This window comes from Colius striatus, chromosome 23, assembly GCF_028858725.1.
Source record: "Colius striatus isolate bColStr4 chromosome 23, bColStr4.1.hap1, whole genome shotgun sequence".
In the NCBI taxonomy this organism is placed as follows: Eukaryota; Metazoa; Chordata; class Aves; order Coliiformes; family Coliidae; genus Colius; species Colius striatus.
The window spans coordinates 1,211,772-1,234,975 of NC_084781.1; the positions used below are offsets into that span (position 1 = coordinate 1,211,772).

The window sequence follows — 23,204 nt, forward strand, 5'->3', positions numbered from 1 at the left end:
TGGCCAGGGTTCTACCTTGAGGAGCTTGAGGGGGTCTTATCAATACTGACAAACACCTAAAGAGGGGTGTGGAGAGGATGGGGCCAGGCTTTGGTCTGGGGTGACAGGACAAGGGGTGATGGACACAAGCTGGAACACAAAAAGTTCCACTTAAACACAAGGAGCAAGTCCTTTGGTGCTGAGGTGAGGGAGCCCTGGCCCAGGCTGCCCAGGGAGGGTGTGGAGGCTCCTTCTGGGGATGTTTCCAACACGTTCCTGTGCCCCCTGAGCGTGGGGAACCTGCTCTAGCAGGAGGTTGGGCTGGATGAGCTCTAACAGGGCCCTTCCCACCCCCCCAAGTCCGTGCTCCCACGATTCCCGTTGCTTCTCCTCTCTGCTGGAGGAGCCAAGCAGCACACTGACACCAGAGGCTTTAGGAATTACTCATCTTTTAATTTCACATGGTTTAAAATACGATATGAAATAAGGCTACAGTATATAAAAAACTCTCCAGCAAAAATGATGTGCCAGCATCAGCAATTGAAACAAAACCCCCCCTCTCCACCTCCCTCCTCTCCTTTAACGAACTCAATGCAGGAGGGGGGGGACTCCTCCTCTATTTTTTTATGTATCCTTTAAAAAAACAACGACAAAACCAAGACAAAACAAACCCAGAACGGACCAAAACAAAACATCACACGCAGACACACGCGCACACACACACACACACACCTCGCTACATCTCTAAGCTACCTCAGCTCAGGTTTGGGGTATTTTGTTTAAAAAGCACCTGCTTTTCCAAGTTTGGTTTTGTTTTTAACTTGTAGGGGTTTTTTTAACGTGTTTTTTCTGGGTTTTTTTTAACCTCTGGCTTTTAATTCTCTTTTTTTTTTTACCCCCCCCAACTCCCCTATTAAAAAATATAAATTATATGAAAATACAAAGTTGGCAAAAACCAGCACAATATAACAATCTCTTCTTCCTTAACTTCTATGTTTATCAGCTTAAAAAAACAACACAACCCACCCCAAAGTCCCACAGACAGACACACGAAAGAAAACGCCTCTTTGCTGCTGTTCTCTTTCAACTGAGGCAGTTCCATTACTGGAGAGATTCCACTATTAAACACAGGTCTCTCAAAAGCTCTTTGGAATGTAGACAACAGCTCGTGGATGTCAGAACCTTAGCATGGAGCAGAGCAAAGGAGGAGCCCAAACTGATGGCAGTGATGAGGAAGAAGCCACTGACAAGTCTCAAATGCCTCCAGAAGAGAAGCTGGAGACAGATTTCCCACAGCACTTGGAGCTGTCAGGACCTTCCTCCTTTTGGTTTCTTTTTTTGGTTGTGGAGGAAAGGGGTGTTGGGTTTGGAAAGATGTTGAGGAGGTTGAATGGTACTAAATCTCTTCTGTGCCCCCACCCCGTGTCTTTGGTTTGTTTCTCCTGTCTGGAGTGGGATGGTGGCAATCAAAGGGATCTCCACGGGGTGTAAGTCATCCTACACACAGAGATGGGGAGGGACAGGCAGCAGGAAAAACAAAGTGCTTGCATTTTGCATCAAGTTTGGGGCTTTATGGTTTTGAAGCCTCTGACCCAGGTCCCAGCTGAGGCCTCACTGAAGCTTTTTGCAAGCCCAAGGCTCTGCCATGGGGACCAAGGGGATGTGTGTCCCCCCCTACCCCCACCTCAACTAGCAGAGCACAGAAAATATCCCAAACCCCCCCCCATCACCAACAGAGACATTCCAAACCAAGACAAAACCACCCAAAAGCCAAGTGTTATCTGCTGAGGGTGAAGCTCACCCCCACGTAGAGGAAACACAGGAGTGAGTCCCATCCCCAGCAGATCTCCATCACCCCTCTCAAACTCATCTCTCTGATCCAGCACAGGGAGGGAGGGGAAAGGGCTGGAGTTAAACCTTCAAAGCCTGGAAGAATCAGGAGGTTGGGTTTGGGTTCCAGCACATCCCTTGCCAAGAGCCCACATGCAATTAAAATGCAGATAGGAAGAGAAAAAGAAACCAAAACACAAAGAAACCAAACAACACATTGCAAATTTCCAGTGTATAAACAGCACACAGCCCTGGCTGGGATGGTCTCTGGCTTGGGAGGAGGAAACAGGAGCAGAACAGCAAAGGATGAAGCTGAGGACGCAAGCTGGGGTGGCAAATGGGTGGCAGAAATGATGGGGAAGCTCCAGCCAGGGGGAAAAAAAAAGCCCTGCTTGTTGTGACTTGCCTTTTCTAACCATCTTCCCTAAATTGCTGGGGAGGTGCAGGTTGAGCTTGGAGACTTTTGAGGGAAAAAACCCCCTTGAATAAATAAGCACAGGGGAGAGAGTGAGGTGAATCAGGAGGAGGGAACTGCTGGTTCCTTCCATCAGAGGGAATTCTGATCCCTGATTCCTGCTTGGCAAAGGCACTTCAGGTGTAGTGGGGCACAGGCATGGTGCTAAGGGCTGGAGACAAAGGCAGCAGCCCTGGATGCTGGGAAAAACCCACCCAGCTGCTACAACTCCAACCCAGATGATGTGTCCTGGGAGGATCCTTCAGCTGCTCCTCCCTGCCACGTTCCTGTGCCCTCACACCTTCCCTCACTCCTCCTCATCCTGCTCAGCTCTGCCACTGCCTCATGGCAGGCACCTCCATCCATCACACCCAGGTTTTCCCTTCCTCTCTCCAGCTCAGCTGGCTGAGCTGCTTTCTCCCCCTGCTCCCTGTCTGCCTGAGTGGGTGAGTGAAGCCACTGGCCCTTTCCTCCTTCAGTGCAGGCTCCTCTCACCTTCCTTTCACCCCTTCTTCTTTCCTCTCCTTCCATCCCACTCTTCTCTCCATACACTTGGTGGGATGATGCACAACCCTGTGAGCTGATAGCAGAATTAACCCCCTCCCTTACCCCAACCACCCCCTTGGCTGCAGCTCCCTCTGGGCCTGCTCATATCCCCCCCACCATCACCCTTATCCAAGCCCTCAGCAATCTTTTGGGGCTGTCTTGCCCCAAAATGACTGGCTGGGGAGGTGCTGGGTGCTCTGAGCATCGCCTCACCCCGGGGTCTCACTCTCCATCACATCCCACAGTGCAGGGGGAAGAACATGCCCCAGTTTTTTGTCCCTTTACAGGCCTCTGCCAAGCTGGGATCACCCAGACAGCCCCTCTGGAAAAGCTCTTCCCCTGTAATGATGGCAACTACCTTAAGAAACACAAACAAACAGGTAAACTACATGAAAATAAGGTACTTTTGGTTCAAACACATAATACTGTCTCTAGAAAGAAAAGGCCCAGGAAGGCCTCAATGGGCAATGGGACCCACATGGATCCAGCCTGGGGGGTAGGGAAACACTCCCCATCCCATATTCCACCTCCTACCAAGCCCCTGTCAGCTCACAGCATCCCTGAGAGCACTCAGGGCCATGGGATTTATCCCTCTGAAGTCAGCCCACGCTCAGAGAGTTTAGGGCTGCTCCCCAGCACTGATGACCCTGTGACCCTCTGGGCTATAGGACACGAGGCCTGGTGTTTGCCCTCCCTCCAGCCACGTGCTTCGTGTTCCTCACACCCTGACAGGGTTTTGGGTGGTTTCTTTGCAGGATGAGGCTTACAAAAAGCAATAAAGAATCTATTTGCAAGGACAATTTCCTTCTGCCCAGGCTGGTTAAGACATAAGGGCAATAGAGCTGGTTGAAACAGGAAGGGAAATAAAAGCATTTCCCTTTGCTTTTTCACCTTCTCTTTGTTTTCCTCCCCCAATCAACTTCTAATATATTCCATTTATCACATTCAAAAGGTGGGAATTTCTCCCTTTTCCCCTCTCTAAGAATAGCCCAAAATCTCCTCAGAGCACCAAAGTGTCTCCTGAGCAAATAAAAGCAGCGATTTGGCAAACGCCAGAAAGAGCCGTTTTCCCCCTCAATCCTCGCTGGCTTTCCTGCTCAAAAAAACCACCCAAAAGAGCTGCTTTTTTTGTTCTGAGCTTAAAAAAAACACTCCCCAAAAGCAGAAATTTCCACCAGCTTCATCAGCAAAGCGTGTGGGGCTGGAAGCAGGAGTGACACACACACACACATACACACACACACACACACGCCAGCATCACCAGAAGCCAGTTTGGGGGGCATTTTCCTTCAGTAAGGATTTATGCTGAGTCAGAGCGTTGAGCTTCTCAAGTGGGGTCTTACAGACACTAATTTGGGGGTTTTTAGGGTGGTTTTTGTTGTTGTTGTTCTTTTTTGTGCCCTCCAACTGATCAAACTCTCTGCTGGCGTTAACAGAAACGAACATATTGCAATGCTGAGACCATCTTAGAGCTTAAGGCTATTTGAAAGAGATAAAAAAAGGAAAATACTGGCACAAAATTTAATAAAATAAAACTTTTAACAATTATTCTTTTTTTTTAAAAAAAAAAAACATAAAAAATATCTTGATCCCTCCTCCTGAACATCAATTCTGCCTTTTGCAGAAACAAAAGACAACTGACAGAAAGGCGATGCAGGAGAACAAACGGTTCTTGGGCTTGGGTTTTCCTCTCCTCTCTCACCCCCCTCCCTGAGGGAAGGAATATTCACCCACTTTGGTCTTCCCTCCTCTTATTCCCCTCCCTTCTCCCACCCACCCCCCCAAAAAAGAAATGTTTCAGATCCTCAGATTCTCTGGAACACCTGAACTGTCAGTTGGTGTGCAAGCGACACAGAAACCAAGAGGGATCCACTTGTAAGTTTTCCTAAACAGCAACATGTGGGAAGGGGCTTTGAGCTGGGGGTTGGTTTTTTCTGAAGTGAGCTACATTTTTTTTCCCCCCAGCTTTCTTAAAACTCAGGATTTCAGCTCTTAAAACTCGAGAGAACTTCGCCCCTCAAAGCTCAGGATTTCACTCCTCAAAACTCAGGCTTCCACCTCTTAAAACTCAAGGATTTCGCCCCTCAGAGCTCAGGATTTCACTCTTCAAAACTCAGGATTTCACCTCTTAAAACTCAGGCCTTAACCTCTTAAAACTCAGGATTTCACCCCTCAAAGCTCAGGATTTCACCCCTCAAAACTCAGGCTTTAACTTCTTAAAACTCGGGATTTCACCCCTCAAAACTCAGGCTTTAACCTCTTAAAACTCAAGAATTTCACCCCTCAAAGCAGAGGATTTCACCTCTTAAAATTCAGAAATTCACCCCTCAAAACTCAGGATTTTCTCTCTTCAAACTTGAGAATTTCACCCCTCAAAGCAGAGGATTTTACCCCTCAAAGTTCAGTTTTTCACCCCTCAAAACTCAGGATTTCACCCTTCAAAACTCAGTTTTTCACCCCTCAAAAACTGAGGATTTCATCCTTCAAAACTCAGGATTTCACCCCTTAAAACTCAGGATTCCACCCTTCAAAACTCAGTTTTTCACCCCTCAAAAACTGAGGATTTCATCCTTCAAAACTCAGGATTTCACCTCTTCAAAACTCAGGATTTCACCCCTCAAAAACTGAGGTTTTCACCCTTCAAAACTCAGGATTTCACCCTTCAAAACTCAGGTTTTCACCTCTTCAAAGATTTCACCCCTCAAAGCTCAGGATTTCACCTCTTGAAATTAAGAAGTTCACTCCTCAAAACACAAAGATTTCACCCCTCAAAGCTCAGGATTTCACCCTTCAATACTCAGGATTTCACCTCTTAAAACTCAAGGTTTCACCCCTCAAAACTGAGGATTTCACCCCTCAAAACTGAGGATTTCACCTCTTAAAACTCAGGATTTCCCCCCTCAATAAAAGCCTGTCCCTCTCTGAAACAAACTGCCGAGGTTTGAGCCAAAACCTTGCCTCTCCCAACATCCTCACAGCATCGAATCCGAGTTGCTCTTCACAACAACAAAACAACAAACAAAAATGACCAACGAAACAAAAATATCAGCGAAAACTTAAAACAAAACAAAAAAAAACCCCCCCCAAAAAAAAGGACCCAACAGCAAACGTCCCGTCGACTCTCCAAAATGCCCGGGGGGGGTCACCTTCACTCGTCAGCGTCGGGTTTGACGTCCAGCATGGCGTGGAGCTCCTCGGGGGTGTAGCCCAGGAGGCTCTGAAGGTCACAGACGAAGCGGTAGACGTAACGTTTCCCGGCTGTCTTGTGGATGATGTTCTTGTCGTAGTAGTAGCGCAGGCCCCGGCTCAGCTTCTCGTAGTTCATCTTGGGCTTGTTTTTCCTTTTGCCCCATCGCCTGGCGACCTGGGGGGTGGGTTGTGGGGGGATGGGTGGGACAAGGAAAGGGAAAATCCGTCTGGTTTGGTTTGGTTGGGTAGTAAATGGGATAGGAGGGAAAGGAGAGGACTTGGCTTGTCTTTAAGGTGGACACGGGTAGGCCTCAGGCATTAAAAGCAGCCTCTGTGTAATGGCTGAATGTCACAGAAGACTCCCTGAGGCAGGGAAAGGAATGAATGGCCCATCTGATGCCCAGTCTGTTCCCCATGTTCACTGGGAAGTCCTCTCTCTCACCTGGACCCACCCTATTTCAGTTGGGTTGGAAAAGCCCCTGAAGCTGATGGAGTTCAAGCCCTGACTTCACTCTTCCCAGCCCAGCACTACCCCATGGCCCTCAGCACCTCATCTGTGTGGCTTTGGGATCCCTCCAGGGCTGGGCACTGCCCCAGCTCCCTGGGCAGCCTGGCACAGGGCTGACACCCCTCTCAGGGAAACAGTTCTGCCTCAGCTCCAGCCTCAACCTCCTCTGGAGCAACTTGAGGCCTTTTTCTCTCGGCCTGTGGCTTGTGACCTGGGAGCAAAGATGGCCGCCCCTCCTCCCCTCAGCCTCCTGCCAGGGAGCTGCAGAGAGTGCTGCTGGCTGCCCTCAGCCTCCTCTTCTCCAGGCTCAACACCCCCATTCCCTCAGCCCCTCCCCAGCACCCTTGTGCTCCAGCCCCTTCCTCAGCTCCTTCCCCAGCTCTGGACATACCCAAAAAGCTCTGGCACTACACCTTTCTCTGCAGCGTTTCAGCTACTTCCCATCATCTGTAAGCACAGATTACCACTTCCCAGCCTGGTTTTACACAAATTTTCAGCTGATTGGTTTCTCCTACACATACCCAAGTCCTGAACAACGTGACTGCCCAGATCTCAGGCCTGAAGGGAGGAGGGATGGGTTATCCACTTTACCTCGTCTGGGTCGGACAGTTTGAATTCCCAGCCGTCGCCCGTCCAGCTGATGAAGGACTGGCAGGACTTGTCAGTGAGAAGTTCCAGCAGGAACTGCCACAGTTGGATGGGTCCACTGCCTAGAAAGACAAAGGAAACATGAGAGATTAATGCCAGGAAAAGCATGGTCCCTTCTTGCTTCAGCAAGAGGTTGGATTAGATGGTTTCTAGAGGTCCCTTCCAACCTCCACCACTCAATGATTTTATCCCAACCATCAGTGGCCACAGGACAAGGTCTGGGTTGAGATGACAGAGCTTGAGAGTCCAAATCCTGCAGGTAAAAGCAGTTCCTCTTTGCAGCAAGAGCTGCATATTCATGCACTGGGATGTTTCACTCCGAGTTACATAAATAGGATTATTTTTCTGGCATCTGAAGAGCGAGGAGTCATTGTCTTGGCACCAGAACCTCGCCGTAGCCTCTGTGCCAAAAGGCTGCTGGCCACTGTGTGAACCCAGTCAGCCTCTTGCTTCCCATCCTGACTCTTTGCTCCACACCACTGCTTACCAAGAGACAGGGAGGACACAAGTATGAAAATGATTTGGCCTCTGCCCAAGGCATGTTGCTGCAGGAACGGGCGCCGCTGGCTGCCAGGGTTTGGTGTGGGAGGGCCAGGGGCTGCCTGCATGGGCACATGTAGAGGGGGTTCTCCTCCCTCTTCACTCTGCCACAGCTGCTGAGGCCCCAGCTGGAGTCCTGTGGCCAGTTGTGGGCTCCCCAGCTGCAGAGGGACAGGGAAGTGCTGCAGAGAGGCCAGTGCAGGGCTGCCAAGATGCTCAGGGCACTGGAGCATCTTCCTTGGGAGGAAAGGCTGTGGGACCTGGGGCTGTTTAGTCTGGAGGAGAGAAGACTGAGGAGGAACCTCATCAAAGTATCTAAAGGGTGGATATCGGGAGGATGAAGAAGCTCTGGCCCAGGCTGCCCAGGGAGGGTATGGAGCCCTCCTCCTCTTTCAAGCCCCCCTGGACACGTTCCTGTGCCCCCTGATCAAGAGGAACCTGCTTTAGGAGGGGGTTGGTCTGAATAATCTTTAAGAGGTCCCTTCCAGCCCCCACCATTCTATGATCTCCCCACCACATCTGCCAAAGCCATAACCAAACCTCCCCATGGCTGCTGCTGCCCTAATCCATCCGGAGAGGCACGAGGACACGTGCACCATCCCACACCACCTCAACCCACACTCCCAGAGCTCCCATCTCTCCCTTCATCTCAGCCAACAGCAATCTGGGTCCAACCTGGTGCACTGAGAGCTGAAATGCTTCTGTCCCTTCTGCTTTGCTTTTGAGTCCTGACGGAAGGTAGAGGAGGAAGCCCTCGAGCCAAACAAACATCTCTTTGATGAGCAAACCCCCGGCCGCGCCCAAAATACTGAGCTTAGCTCTGGGCAACTGTTGGTTGGGGAGAGATTCTCCTGCCCTGTTTGAGAGGCAGCTTTAGAATATCTCCCTAATCACCAGGAGAAATGCTAACAATAAACAAGAGCCTGAGGTCAGAGGAAATGATTTATCAGGGAAAGAATGGCAGGGGCTGGATGAGGAGGGCGGGCTGGGGTAAACCCTCTGCTGACAGGCACCAGCTTCAAGCAAAGGGGGAGGGAGGGGGGGGAAAAAGTGATTTACTGAGAAAAAGGGATGGAGAGCAGCCTGGTTCCAGGAATGACAATGCAGGCTGTCAGAGCTGAGCTGCAGAGGGAAGACAGGGCTGTCTCCCCTCCGTTTCTACACGGTTTGAAATGACTCAAGAGCAGAGGAGCTGCTGGGGGGTAGGAAATGAGAGAGCTGGCTGTGGGACAGGGGAATCTCTGCGTCTCATCCAGCTTACCCCAAGCTGTTTCCCTCCTGTTATCCCTGAGGAAGCACTCTGAGGTCCTCTGCCAAGCCTCAGGGGTTATCATGGAATGATAAAATCATTTGGGTTGGAAAAGAGCTTTAAGCAAATTGAGTCCCAGCCCTCCCCTCACCCTGCCCAGCACCTCATGGCTCTCAGCACCTCAGCTCCACGGCTTTGGGATCCCTCCAGGGCTGGGGACAAGAAGAAATGGGCTCAAATTACACCAGGTGAGGTTTAGATTGGGGATGGAGGAGAACTGTTTCCCTGAGAGGGGTGTCAGCCCCTGTGCCAGGCTGCCCAGGGAGCTGGGGGAGTGCCCAGCCCTGGAGAGCTGTCTGTTCCTGAAGGATTGTTCCCCCTGTGGATGAGACCCAAGGATCCACGTTGGAGGAGTCTGTGGAGGACTGTCTCCCATGGCATGGACTGTGGCAGTGACAAGGGTGAGGAATCCTCTCCCTGAGAGGAAACAACAGCAAGCCCACCTGTGATAAACTGACCACAGCCCCCATTCCTCATCCTCCTGCAGTTGCTGGGTGGGGTGGGGAGGACTTTTAACACCCAGGTTCCCATTTCTCATTTCCCTGCTCAGTTTTGATTTGTTTGCTAATAAATCCAACCAATTCTCCCCAAGCTGAGTCTGGTTTACACCTGATGGTAACTGCTGAGTGATCTCCCTGTGAGCCCTCTATTTCCTTGTCCAGGTGAGGAGGGGGAGTGACAGAACAACTCAGTGGGCACCTGGTAACCCACCAGGGCTTTTAGGCTCTTTTTGGCTTGGTGTTCATGGCCCAGCTGCCAATTGGCAGGGAGAGGTGTCAGGAAACCCAGCAACTCCTCCTCCTCTTCTCCAGCATGTGAGGAAGGGCTCCTGCCTCCATGCTGGGGTATTCTGGGAGTCTGAAGGAAGGCAGTGTCATCCTTGGGACAGGGATTCCCAAGGTCTATTCTGAGCTGCCTGTGGGACACGTGTAAAACCCCAAATTCCTCTGCTGGTGGACAAGTAATGATGTCAAGAATGTGTTTACTGGCAGGCATGTCTCAGCTCCTAGGAACACACACCCTGCCAAAGATGGGGGCAGGCAGCCCAGGCCCTGCAGATGTGCTTGCTGCCACATGGCTCTGGGTGGCAGGAACCAAACCTGGGCTAGTGCCCCACCAAAGAGCTTTGGGGAGAGCACCAGTGAAATGAGCAGGGGAAGGGGTGCTGGAATCCCTGTGTCAGCTGCTGGGTCAGTAATTTGGGCTGTCTTCAGAAAGGAGTTGCCCTTCTTCACCCTATAAACCAGCAGAGAACAAGCAGAATGCTTTTCCCTGAGGTTGGAAAAGATGTCAAGGTGATGCAGAGATGCCACTGCCCCCTGACATCACATCCCCAAAGCTACCAGGGCAAGGATGAAGCTGCCAGGCTTGTCTCTGCACCCCAACTCATTTTCCATCCCTTCTACTTCAACCCTTCCACTCACACCCAGCCAGGGAGTGGGGTGGAACCTCTCCCTGCACCACGAGCACATCCCAGCCTGCCTGGGTTACCTCCAGAAACCCACCAGCCCTGGTTTGATCCCAAGTGGGGGGTGAAGGGACACAAGCCATCTTTTATGGCACACAACCAGGGGCTACCCAGAGGAAAAAAAGGGGGGACAGGGGCAGCCCCTGCTCCACACATGACAAGGAGAGGGCTCAGAGGGCAGTGGGATGTCTCCCATCCCGTCATGACCTCTGGCACCCCCGAGGGCTGCTAAGAATAGGGGCACAAAGGGGGCCCTGTCTGGCCTTGGTGGCACTGAACAGGCTCCTTCAGCAGGGGAGTGTCACACCACAGGAATTCTCCCACGTCAGGGGGAAAATATGTCTCTGGAGCCAGAGAGCAGAGGCTGCAAGAGTGGGAACCACTGGCTAAGGGACCTGGGGGTGTTTAGTCTGGAGAAGAGGAGGCTGAAGGGAGACATGAGCAATGTCTGCAACTCCCTGACAGGAGGCTGCAGTGAGGTAGGGGTCAATCTCTTCTCCTGAGTGACAGGACAAGAGGAAATGGGCTCAAGTTGCCCCAGGGGAGGTTGAGGTTGGAGCTGAGGCAGAACTGTTTCCCTGAGAGGGGTGTCAGCCCTGTGCCAGGCTGCCCAGGGAGCTGGGGCAGTGCCCAGCCCTGGAGGGATCCCAAAGCCATAGAGCTGAGGTGCTGAGGCCATGGGGTAGTGCTGGGCTTGGAAGAGTGAAGTCCGGACTTGGATTCCATCAACTTCAAGCTCTTTTCCCAACCCAATTGATTCTGTGATTCAATGAAATCTCCACATCCACTTGTGTTCTTCCATGGAAGCTCAAAGCAGATCTGGCCCATTTGGATTCTATCTCAAAGGTTCACTTGGCTGCACCAAGACAAGGAGTCCTGATGTCTCATGATGGCAAGAGACAAGCCCTGATGCTCTTGTGATCTTGCAGGGGTTAGGAGAGGAAAGATGCCCAGGGAGGTGGACACAATGTCACGTAGATTGGAGTCCCCAACCCTGGAGGGATCCCAGAGCCCTGGAGCTGAGGTGCTGAGGGCTGTGGGTCAGTGCTGGGCTGGGCAGGGTGAGGGCAGGGCTGGGACTGCAGCAGCTTCAAGAGCTTTGCCAACCCAAATGGTTCTGTGATTCCTCAGCACCAGTCCTCAGATGACACCCATGGCTGTCCCCACGGTGTTTGGTGCTGTGACAACCCTGTTCCATCCACAATCCTCCCCAGAGGCTCAGGAGGGGTTTGTAACCCAAACATGCACAAGAGCCACTTTCTCTGGTACCATCCAGCTGGGGCAGCCAGACATCAGCCCTGCACCAGGGAAGGCACAGCCCAAAACACATCATCCCTTCTCTCTGAGACGGTTTCACACCCCCACCCCTCTCAACGGCTTCTGTTTTGCTTTCCTTCTTTCAAACAAGAAGAAAAGAAGAAGAAGGAGGGGGAGGGGAAAAAAACCACCCCAAGCAGCACACCTATGCCTCTGTGCTCTGTGGTTTGTGGTTCCAACCCAAGAAAACAATTGGGCATAGCAACGTCTCCAAAACAGCCTTCACTCTGCTCCTGTGTGCCTGCTCTGCACGAGCTCGCTTCTGACAGCTCTGCACCACCAAAGGCCTCCAATTTGGGCCAACATTTTGTCCTTCTCAAGAGCATTTAGTGCCCTGAAGCTCATCCCTTGGCAGAGTGAGCCTGGGCACCTCTTCCCCAGCTCCTGGTGTGGGTGGGAGGGCAGTAGGGCAGCTCAGAGGGAGCATCTCCAAAGAGCAGGTGTGAGGAAAGACCCTGAAAGTGATGTTCCCTGGGAAGCCACGTGCTTTTGGCTGTGCTTGTATGAGAGGCAAGTGGGCAGGTGGAGGTGTTAATCATCAGGGGCTGAACAGGAGCCAGCAGCGTGCCCAGGGGGGCAAGAAGGCCAAGGGCATCCTGGCTGGGATCAGCAGTGGGGTGGCAGCAGGAGCAGGGCAGGGATTGTCCCCTGTGCTGGGCCCTGGGGAGGCTGCAGCTCCAGGGCTGTGTCAGTGCTGGGCCCCTCACTCACTGCCACAGGGACACTGAGGGGCTGCAGCGTGGCCAGAGCCGGGCACTGAGCTGGGGAAGGGGCTGGAGCACAAGGGGCTGGGGAGGGGCTGAGGGAATGGGGGTGTTGAGCCTGGAGAAGAGGAGGCTGAGGGCAGCCAGCAGCACTCTCTGCAGCTCCCTGACAGGAGGCTGTGTCTGGGGATCTGTCTGTGCCCCCAAGCAACACGACATGAGGAAACCGCCTCAATTTGCCCCAGGGGAGGTTGAGGCTGGAGCTGAGGCAGAACTGTTTCCCTGAGAGGGGTGTCAGCCCTGTGCCAGGCTGCCCAGGGAGCTGGGGCAGTGCCCAGCCCTGGAGGGATCCCAGAGCCATGGAGCTGAGGTGCTGAGGCCGTGGGTCAGTGCTGGGCTTGGACTTGATGATCTTCAAGCTCTTTTCCAACTAAAACGCTTCTATGACTCAGGGCCTGTTCTGCTTTCCTCTGTTTCGAGGAGGAACGTGCCTTGAGGACTGGTGTCAGGCAGGCCAAGGGGTTTTGTGAGCTTCCCACCTCCCTTGGAGCTGTGTCCTGGAGGCCCTGCAACGCTCCAGCTCGTTGCTGGAAGGCGAGCAGCCGGAGCAGTGGCTCTGCTGGGGCTGAGCTGCCGTCACGCCTGGGCAGCCGTGCGTGGGGCCGCTTTCACTCTCATTTGCACACGTCTGGCAGGTGGAGCAGGAGCCACTCAACCGGCCCCTGAGTCCCACCCCTCGAGCTCCCTTCACCTTTGCAATGGCTAAAAAGGGCTGCTGAGCCCCACACAGCCTTTGCAGCCTAGCTGGAAAGTGGGCAGAGCTGCTGGCTCTGACTTGAGGTCACCTGGAAGAGCTGCCAACACCCCCTAGAGCACATGAGACAGAGGAGCTGCTGATTGCTGGGACCCCCAAATTACCCTAAGCCAGGACACACTTCTCCAGAAAGGCAGGGAGGCAGGGTGCTGGTGTTCCTAGTGCCCAACCTCTGGATGCCAAGGCCAGCTGACTGTGGTGGGAGAGGACAAGCAAAGCAGCTGCTGGTTGGGTTTTGGGATGCCAATGCCCCCAGCAAGTCCGTGGAGCTCGCTGCTAGAAGCTTCAGGCCAGCAGCAAAAGCAACAAGGCAGAGCAGCAGCACACAAGGTCTCTTGAAAGAAACCCACTTTCTTTGGCACTGACCTGACTCTCTTGCAAAACAGCAGCTGTGTGCTTTCACTTCTGTCTCACAGATAAGCATCGCTCCCAAGCGACGGCTGTGTCAGGCTCTGCACTGCAGACAGCTCAGATGGGGCAGATGGGCTTTAGCAGACCAATTTGGGCCCTATCAAGATGCTGAGTGCAGATGCTGATTGCAAGGAGCAAAGGCTGGATCTGGCCTAGGCTGGACCCTTTGGTAGGCAGCAGCACTCTGGGGTGAGATAGTATCTTGCAGAGGGGGATGCTCCCTGCACTACTTTCTGCCTTCTTTAAGGGCAGCAGAGATAACAGAGATAGCATGGAGGATGAAGACAGCATCATCTGTCCTGACAGAGACACTCTCATGTGTGAGACTGGCTGGGAAGGGGCTGTTAACACTTTAGGTGCTGAGGTTGTCTATAGAAACATCAGCAATTCCTCACCAGGTCTGTTAAGCCAGGAAAGGGTCACAAAACCAACCCTGTAGATGAGGGATGGAGGTTTGGGCGTGAACTCATTCCACTTTCCTCCTCCTTTGCCTCTCCAATATGAGGGGGATCGTTCTGCCCTGTCTGCTCAGCAGCTCTGCACCTCACAGCTCCAACACAGGCAACACCCTGAGATGGAAAGCCCCAGCCTACACAACACCAAAACCCAACATCTGGGCTGGAAACCCACGTAAGGTGGCTTAAGAAAAGCCAAACAGCCCAAGATCAACCGAGCACAGGGGTAGAGAGAAGAGCCTGAACCTCCCACCAGCCCTGCAGCACCCAGAGGGCAGCAGCACAAGTAGGTCAAGCCCAGTGGAGAAAGGAAAGGTTGAAAGGCCAAAGGCTGCTGTGGTCAGAGCCACGCTGCTCTGTTGGCTCTCACCACCACTTTTAGTCTGGCCCACCCTAAACTCTGCTGTGGGGTGAGAAACGGAGCTGAAGTGGGGCTGAGTGACAGTGAGCTGAGGCTCAGCACGTCTGCAAGCAGAGACAACACCTCCTGACAACACTGAATTGATGTATTATGCCTCAAGTTTCCTAGATGACCCCAAAAAAAACCCCACTCCCAAGTCTGGCTCAAGCTGGTCAAACTTAGGAGAGAGCTGGCCCCAAAAGCAGAGGTGGCCCTCCCTGTAGCAATGGAAACTCAAGTTCACCCAACTCCTCAGCAATCACATCTCTCCTGCTGAAAGAGATAAGCAAAGTTGCATCAAAGCCTTATCTGAGCAACCATGGCAACTTGTTAAATTAGGTCAAGATGTGGGGGGAAGATAAGGGCAGCTCTGAAAAGCTGCTCAAAGAGAGCTGGCTGAAGAGAACACATCAAACAGGCAGCGGAGCTTCCGCCCAAATGCACCTTCTCCCCAAAGCATGTGCCTCCCCAGATAGCATCAGAGATCTGCCAGGCTTGTGGTGATAAAGCCCTGGGCCAAAACAGGCCCTTGGGGAACAAAAAACCTGAACAATATTGTCACCTTCTTCAAAGGGGAAGCCAAAAAGCCCTGGGGATGATGGATGTGATCTCCCAGGCTTCACCTGGAGAGGTTGGACACTGTGGTGTGGCTGGTGGCTGTTGTGATCTGAGCTAGATGAACCTGCAGGAGGGTTGGGCTGGATGATGTGTAGAGGTGCCTTCCAGTCCCTACCAGTCTGTGATGTGCTCATAGCATCATCTGGGAGAGGAGAGGAGAGGAGAGGAGAGGAGAGGAGAGGAGAGGAGAGGAGAGGAGAGGAGAGGAGAGGAGAGGAGAGGAGAGGAGAGGAGAGGAGAGGAGAGAGAGAAGAGAAGAGAAGAGAAGAGAAGAGAAGAGAAGAGAAGAGAAGAGAAGAGAAGAGAAGAGAAGAGAAGAGAAGAGAAGAGAAGAGAAGAGAAGAGAAGAGAAGAGAAGAGAAGAGAAGAGAAGAGAAGAGAAGAGAAGAGAAGAGAAGAGAAGAGAAAGGCAAGGCAAGGCAAGGCAAGGCAAGGCAAGGCAAGGCAAGGCAAGGCAAGGCAAGGCAAGGCAAGGCAAGGCAAGGCAAGGCAAGGCAAGGCAAGGCAAGGAAAGGAAAGGAAAGGAAAGGAAAGGAAAGGAAAGGAAAGGAAAGGAAAGGAAAGGAAAGGAAAGGAAAGGAAAGGAAAGGAAAGGAAAGGAAAGGAAAGGAAAGGAAAGGAAAGGAAAGGAGGGCTCCTGGCTGCAATGAGACCTTGGGCTGGTAATCCCCTGCTCTGTTCATTTGGAGGCTCCACCTCTTCACTAGAGCTACAAACTGAGCCCAGACTGAAGTTCCTCTGCTCTAGCTGCTAGACAGCACTTCCTCCCCCTCCCTGAGTCAAGTAAGAGTAAAGCCAAGCCAAAAAAAAAGCACCAAATGAAGAACCAAAGAGTTCTGCCTCAGAGTTCCCCCCTCACATCGTTCCTTGCTCAGCTGGCCCAAGAAAGAAGTCCAGCACTTCTCAGTGGCCAGTCCAGACTGGGTTTGGTGGGGTGATTGATTTGCTTTGCATGAGACACATCACCAACACAGAAGTCTCAGAGCTCAGGTTGTACAGTTGGTGATGCAAGGTGTTCTCACTTCATGTGGCTGGGAGCTGCCTGCACAGCAGCTTGGCTCTGCTCCCCACCCCTTTGCACAGAGAAACCCCAAGGTGCTGGCAGGTCAGCAGGCTTTAACAACCAACACAAGAACAGGAGAGATGACATCTCTAGGAGTCATATGCCTGCATAGATCATCTAGCCAAAGATCATTCCCAAGGGTAAATGCATGGCTGGAGGATTGAATCATTGCTCAGCAGCCTTTGGAGGAAGCAAGAAGTGCTCCAGCCTGAGGATTTCCAAGTGGCTGCTGAGTCTGGAAACCTCTCATTTTCCTCTCCCTGGTTCAAGTTTCTCCAGTGAAGCAATGCAGGCCCTTCCTACTTCTTGAGCCCACTGGAACAGCCAGGCCAAGGGATTAACTTCCCACCTCCAAACAGGGTTTGAACTGAGGCAAAGGAAAACCTTTTACACAGCCCAGAGTGTGTGGAAGTCATCAAAGCTCCCCCTCTTCCTGAGGGCACCAGCCCAAGGCCACTTTTTGGGGGTGTTTCATGCTCCTGGGTGTCCTCAGCCACAGAAGGAGGTGAGAATGTCATCTCTTCTCCATGAGCTTCAGTAGATGTGGAATAGAAAGCTCTGAGTTTTGCCAGTAGCCCCGTGCCTCAGTTTCCCCAGAGGTTAAAACACAACCAAAGCCTTCTGCCCAAGCACTGGCTCCCCAAAACAGCTTCCACAGGCTGGACTGAAAGGTGTTCTCAGGAGAAAAGAGGAAGAAAACATGCAAGTTGTGCTCACTGGGCTTGTTTCTTATGACCTCCAGCTCTTCAGGCTGCTCCTGCTACTTAGGCCTGTCCCCACCACATCATCCCCCAAGCCAAAAACCCTCCAGGAACAGCAGAGCCACCTTCTGATTTTGCACAGACCTGGTCCAAAGAGGCTCATTCAGCAAAGCAGGGCTGAGCCTACTTTCTAACTAAAGCTACAGCAACAAACCACTTCCTTTTTTACACATAGCTCCTAAAATTATCTCTCCCCCCTTCTCCTCCCCTTTGCATCTCTCTCCCCACCCAACCAGACAACAAAAAACCCCCCCACCAGCTATCAGCCCTGAGATGAGCTGTGTGTGGGAGGAGATTTCAGGGACAGTCACACCTCAGGATCTGCTCTGAACCTTTTGATGATCTTTATCTGCACCAATTCTTTCCATCACCTTGGGCCACAGCTGCTGTGGGGTGTGCAAGGGGGAAAGGGGAGCTGGGAGGAGGCTGCCCTGCACAGTTTCCTTCTAGGATGTGGATGGATTGGAAAGGATCATCTCAGTTTGAGCTGGAGGCTTCATCCCTGAAGGTTTTCTCTCCATGGAGATGTCAAACTGCTGCAGGGCTGCCCCTTCCCAAGAGGAAGAGTCTCCTTGGCCTATCACCTTTTCAGCTCACCCCTGTGGCAGGGAATGGAAACTATTTGGGGTTGTTTTGGCCCCAAGCCCATCCCTGCCTTGCATTGAGGTAAAGAGCAAAAGGAAACCAAGTGTTTCCTTCGTGCCAACAAGGGGAGAAAGATCATTTCACATCACCCAGAGGCAATGGGTGAAGGGCAGCAGCTCCTGCCCCAGCTGGGAAACCACAGGCAAGTGGTCAACATGTTGTATCCAAGTGTCACAGGGCTCTCTGGTACCTTGTGTTCTGAGCAATACAACCCAGGCAGCAGCTCCTCCCCAGGAGCTAAGCAGCAGGCATGAAGGGGTAAATGAGTTAGGGCTGCTCTGTGGGGCTGTTCAGCCTGGAGAAGGCTGAGAGGGGGTGTTATCACTTCTGACAAACACCTAAAGGGGGGTGTGGAGAGGATGGGGCCAGGCTTTGGTCTGTGGTGACAGGACAAGGGGTGATGGACACAAGCTGGAACACAAAAAGTTCCACTTAAACACAAGGAGCAAGTCCTTTGGTGCTGAGGTGAGGGAGCCCTGGCCCAGGCTGCCCAGGGAGGGTGTGGAGGCTCCTTCTCAGGTTTCCAACCCCACCTGGACACGTTCCTGTGCCCCCTAAGTGAGAGGAACCTGCTCTAGCAGGGGCTGGGGCTGGATGAGCTCTGCAGGGCCCTTCAACCCCTCACCATTCTGTGTGTGTGTGTGTGTGAAAACCCAAGGCATCAAATGCCCTGCTCTCAGCCAGGTCCTACATCCTCCACGAGCTCTGAAGACCCACCCTCACAGGACAGGCAGCCTTGGGGGGCTGCAGGCTCTCAGGTGTCCCCACATGCACACAGCTGATCCCAGAGACACCCCAAAACCCCTCACTCCCAGATCAGTGACCCAGCACATTGAGTAACCCAGAGCTCCTGAAGGTTCTCCCCTCCCTCCATGGGCAGGGTTGTACCCTGAGGAGCTTGTCCCTACCTGTGTACCCAGCGAGGGCAGCAGCAGGAATGACAGGCTTGTCTTTGTTCATATCAGCCCTGTCTCGAACATAGTCCTTGAAGGTGCCTTTGGGTTTGTGGTTGGGCAGGGCAGCAGGATAGTCCTCTGAGTCAAAGCTGTCGTAGGAAGGGACACGCTGGAGGCTCTGGAAGGAGGATTGGCTGCTCCAGGACTGCGTCAGGCGGTCACAGCTGTCGTAGCTCTCGATGCTCTCGAAGGAGTCCTGGCCACCCAGTTTACCTGGCAGGATGGAAGTGAGATGGGTCTGGTGAGAGAAGGGGTGACCAGGAAGGTGTGATGTTCCATCATAGCCAGAGCCAGGCATTTGGAGCTGTGGAAGGGGCTGGAGCACAGGGGTGATGGGGAGGGGCTGAGGGAATGGGGGTGTTGAGCCTGGAGGAGGCTGAGGGCAGCCAGCAGCACTCTCTGACAGGAGGCTGCAGTGAGCTGGGGGTTGGTCTCTTCTCACACAGAATCTTAAGGGTTGGAAGGGACCTTGAATGTTCATCCAGTGCAAACCCCCTGCCAGAGCAGGATCAGCCAGAGTAGGGCACACAGGAACTCATCCCCCTAGTAGTGAACGACAGGAGAAGAGGAAACAGCCTCAAGGTGCCCCAGGAGAGGTTGAGGCTGGAGCTGAGGCAGAACTGTTTCCCTGAGAGGGGTGTCAGCCCTGTGCCAGGCTGCCCAGGGAGCTGGGGCAGTGCCCAGCCCTGGAGGGATGCCAAAGCCACACAGATGAGGTGCTGAGGCCGTGGGGTAGTGCTGGGCTGGGAAGAGTGAAGTCAGGGCTTGAACTCCATCAGCTTCAAGGGCTTTTCCAACCCAACTGAAATAGGGTGAGAGGGAGGACTTCCCAGTGAACATGGGGAACAGACTGGGCATCAGATGGGCCATTCATTCCTTTCCCTGCCTCAGGGAGTCTTCTGTGACATTCAGCCATTACACAGGCTGCTTTTAATGCCTGAGGCCTACCCGTGTCCACCTTAAAGACAAGCCAAGTCCTCTCCTTTCCCTCCTATCCCATTTACTACCCAACCAAACCAAACCTTCAAGGTCTTTTCCAACCAAAATGATTCTGTGATCTCCCCACAGGCTCCAAAGCATGGCCTGAAAGGGTGATATTGTAATTATCTCTGGGATTCAGAGCTATGTGAGCCCCAAAGAAGTTCAGGCAGCAAACCAAGGCAGAGGCAGGGGTGAAACCCAAAGTCTTGACTCTGTACCCAACACTGATGCCTGGGGCTAACTGGAATTGGCCTCTCTTCCAGAAGAAAGGCAATGGCAGAGAAACAGTCTACTTCAGGCAGATGCTCAAGGCTCAGTTCAGGTGCCAGGAGCTCTTGCTCCTGCATGACACAGGTCTCCCCTGTCTGCCAGCCCTAGAGAAGTTCTGTTCAGGACTATTCAGGGACACTCAGCTTCTTTACTTTTGATGTTTCCTGCAAAACTATAGAGCAGCCTTTTATTGCCATATGTTACAACCAGCTTCCACCCCCAAATCCCCAAACAGCAGCAGAATTGATGGGAGGAGGAAAGCAAAAGGCTGAGAGCTCAATCCAGTAAGGTGAGCACAGCTGGGTTGTATCAAAGCTACTCTCTGGGGTATTTTAAGTCAAGACCAGAACACAAAAGGCCAGATCCTCAGCAGTGCTATCCTGATTTACACCCACTGGAGAGAGCACAAGTATAGCCTCTGTACTTCAACCAGAGAGCTAAAAAAAGGATCCAAAGGACAAACTGAAACTGCTCTCTCTGATCATCCCCCATTGCTCAACATCTCTGCTGACAAACCAAGAGCGTAACAGGATCATTTCAGTTCACTCCTTTCCCAAACTGGGCTAAAAACAGCTGCTGGGATTGATTGTGCAAGAACTCCTGGAGAAATTTCCACTGGCAGAGCTAACCCACAGCATGGGCCCAGAGAGTGCATCACATGGGAACAGGGGAGGTGGGAAGGCTGTTGGCACGTTCCTCCCTAATACTTGTTGTGCTGGAGCTTGAAGAACACTTGCTGTAAAAAGACTCAAGAGCATGGGCTCTGCTGGCTGGTCTGGAGTCATTTGAAGCTTGGATGCATTGGCTGCTTATTTATGCTTGAAACTCAGTGTCTGAGATGTGCTTTGGGTTGTTGCCTTGAAAATTCACCTACATTTGACCTAAAATGGGGAGGGAAACACCCCCCACACGTGCCTTGATCACATTCAGGAGAAACTTCAGAGTCTGGCAGCTTGCAAGCAGATGCCCTCAGTGACACAGGGAAACAACACCCAGGGGATCACCAAATTCACTCCTCAAGCCCACACAAGGAAAGGCAAAGCAGCACAACTGCCTGGGGGAAACAAAACCCCTCTTCCTTCTGGCTTTGTCACTGCTTTTCCTCCAGTGGAAGGGAAAGACTGATCAATCAATTCAACTGGATTCTGCTTAAGGCTACATCTGAAGGCTTCTTTATAGCACCCTGAGGGGGAGTTATGGCATTCAAAAGCTCTTCTGCACAGCTGAAATGTTGTGTTAGTGCAAGCAGGGCCTTGTTGCATCTCTTGAATGGCAATCAGTATGGTCAAAGTGTTTGCTAACACCATGGTCCTCAGTGCTGAGCTCAGGGCTGTTCCTTCCCTCCCCTGGAGCCTTTTTAGGCTTGCCAGTGAGAACAGGCTCAAGCTACAATTGCAAAAGCATGCTTGAACCATTGCCTTTCCCTGAGAATTGTGATGAAATCACCTGTGTTAAAGAGAAGGTCAAGAAAAGAGAGACAGAGAAACAACTCCAGAAAGAGGAGCTCACCTACAATCCCCTCAGCAAGTCACCTCCCTCACATGAACACTCAGCCAGCAGCAGAAGCAGAGCTCATAGCAATAACAACCTTCCTGTCATTAGCTCTCCCAGCTTGGTAAAAGGATGAGCAAGTTCAAATGAGCTCCAGTGAGCAATGCAAACCCTGCACAAGGGGCTCTGGCTTTGACATCTTTGACTCTTGGAGGTTCAACATCAAACCTGCCTCATAGCAACAGGAACACCTGGATTCCATTCAGGGCATGATGGCAGGCAGGTCAGATCTCTTGCCTGTGCTTGTGCTTCCCTACCTGCACTCAGGAGATAATGACAGCCCCTTTGTGAAGTGACTTTGAGCTCTATGGATTCAGCTTTTGCTTTCAATGTCATATCAAGAGGCAGCTCAGCATTCAGGGATGCAGTCACAAAGCACCTGGGCCCCACGTGGTCAGAACCTAATGGCATTCATTGAAAAGGTATTTGGGGGCTGCAAGTGTTTAGGGGTTTAAATCCTAAAAGGGATCATGTACCTACAACACTTTGGCTGTGGCACAAGGATTACAGGTGGTCCTCTGGCTGTTGAGACACAACCCATGCCATCTGCACCTCCTGACAAAGCAGAGGGCTTGAGGTCAGCAGAACACATCATCAGTTCCAGCAAGCAGCCAGCAAAACCATCAGAGATAAGGGATAAAGACTTTGAATCATCACATGTGAAACCTTTCAGAGCCTTGGACAGTAATTGCTGATGAGAACTTGTGAGGAATTTGGGAGGGTTCTGCCTGGTCTCCCAGGAAAATGAGATTTATACAACCAGCCAACAGTCCTTCCAATAACCTTAAAGCCTGTTTCAACCTCACTCCACTTTGACATCAAAGGCCAGGGCTAGAAATGCTCCAAGTTTTACAGGCATTGTAAAAAACAAGGCAGCAAGAGGGTGAAGAGAGACCTTCATCTGTTTTTTCTCTGGACAGAAAGGGAGGGAGGGCTCAAAGCCATCAGGGAATCCAAGCTGGGGTTTCAACCCTGTAAGATACAGAGACAGATATAGAGATGGAGATATAGATATACAGATAGATCTAGAGAGATATAGATAGATACAGAGAGATAAATATAGAGATGGAGATAGAGATAAATACAGAGATCTAGAGATAAATGTAGAGCTATAGAGATGAATATAGAGATAGATATGGATGGAGACATAGATATGGAGGTACAGGTATGGATCTGGATCTAGAACTAGATATAGAGACATATAGAGATAGGTATGGATGGAGGGATATATGAGACAGCTGTGGAGATACAGATATGGATCTGGATCTAGATATAGAGATGGATGTGGATGGAGACAGATATGGAGACATAGATATGGAGGTACAGGTATGGATGTAGGGATTTGGATCTAGATCTAGAGATAGATATGGATGGAAACAGATATGGAGGTACAGATATGGATCTAGAGCTATGGATGTAGGGATTTGAATCTGGAGATATGGATCTGAATCTAGATATAGAGATAGATATGGATGGAGAGAGATCTGGAGGTACAGATATGGATCTAGAGATATGGATCTGGATCTAGAGACAGATACAGAGATAGATATGAGTGGAGACATATGGAGGCATAGATATGGAGGTACAGATATGGATCTAGAGATAAGGATGTAGGGATTTGGATCTGGAGATATGGATCTGGAAGTAGATATAGATGGAGACAGATCTGGAGATACAGATATGGATCTAGAGATATGGATCTGGATCTAAAGACAGATACAGAGACGGATATGGATGGAGACATATGGAGACATAGATATGGAGGTACAGGTATGGATCTGTACCTA

At 51.7% G+C, this 23,204-nt stretch overlaps 1 protein-coding gene across 1 annotated transcript in view; it reads right to left on the reverse strand.

Moving 5' to 3' along the window:
* Window positions 1-411: 411 nt before the first annotated feature.
* ETS1 (ETS proto-oncogene 1, transcription factor) overlaps window positions 412-23,204 on the reverse strand; it is a 51,656-nt gene continuing 28,863 nt past the window's right edge. Inside the window, exons 6-8 of the mRNA XM_062013962.1 lie at window positions 18,568-18,828; window positions 7,098-7,216; window positions 412-6,173 (exon numbers count right to left, since the gene is read on the reverse strand). Coding sequence (XP_061869946.1) covers window positions 5,958-6,173; window positions 7,098-7,216; window positions 18,568-18,828 — 596 coding nt within the window. The 3' untranslated portion in view covers window positions 412-5,957. The remainder of the gene's footprint in view (window positions 6,174-7,097; window positions 7,217-18,567; window positions 18,829-23,204) is intronic.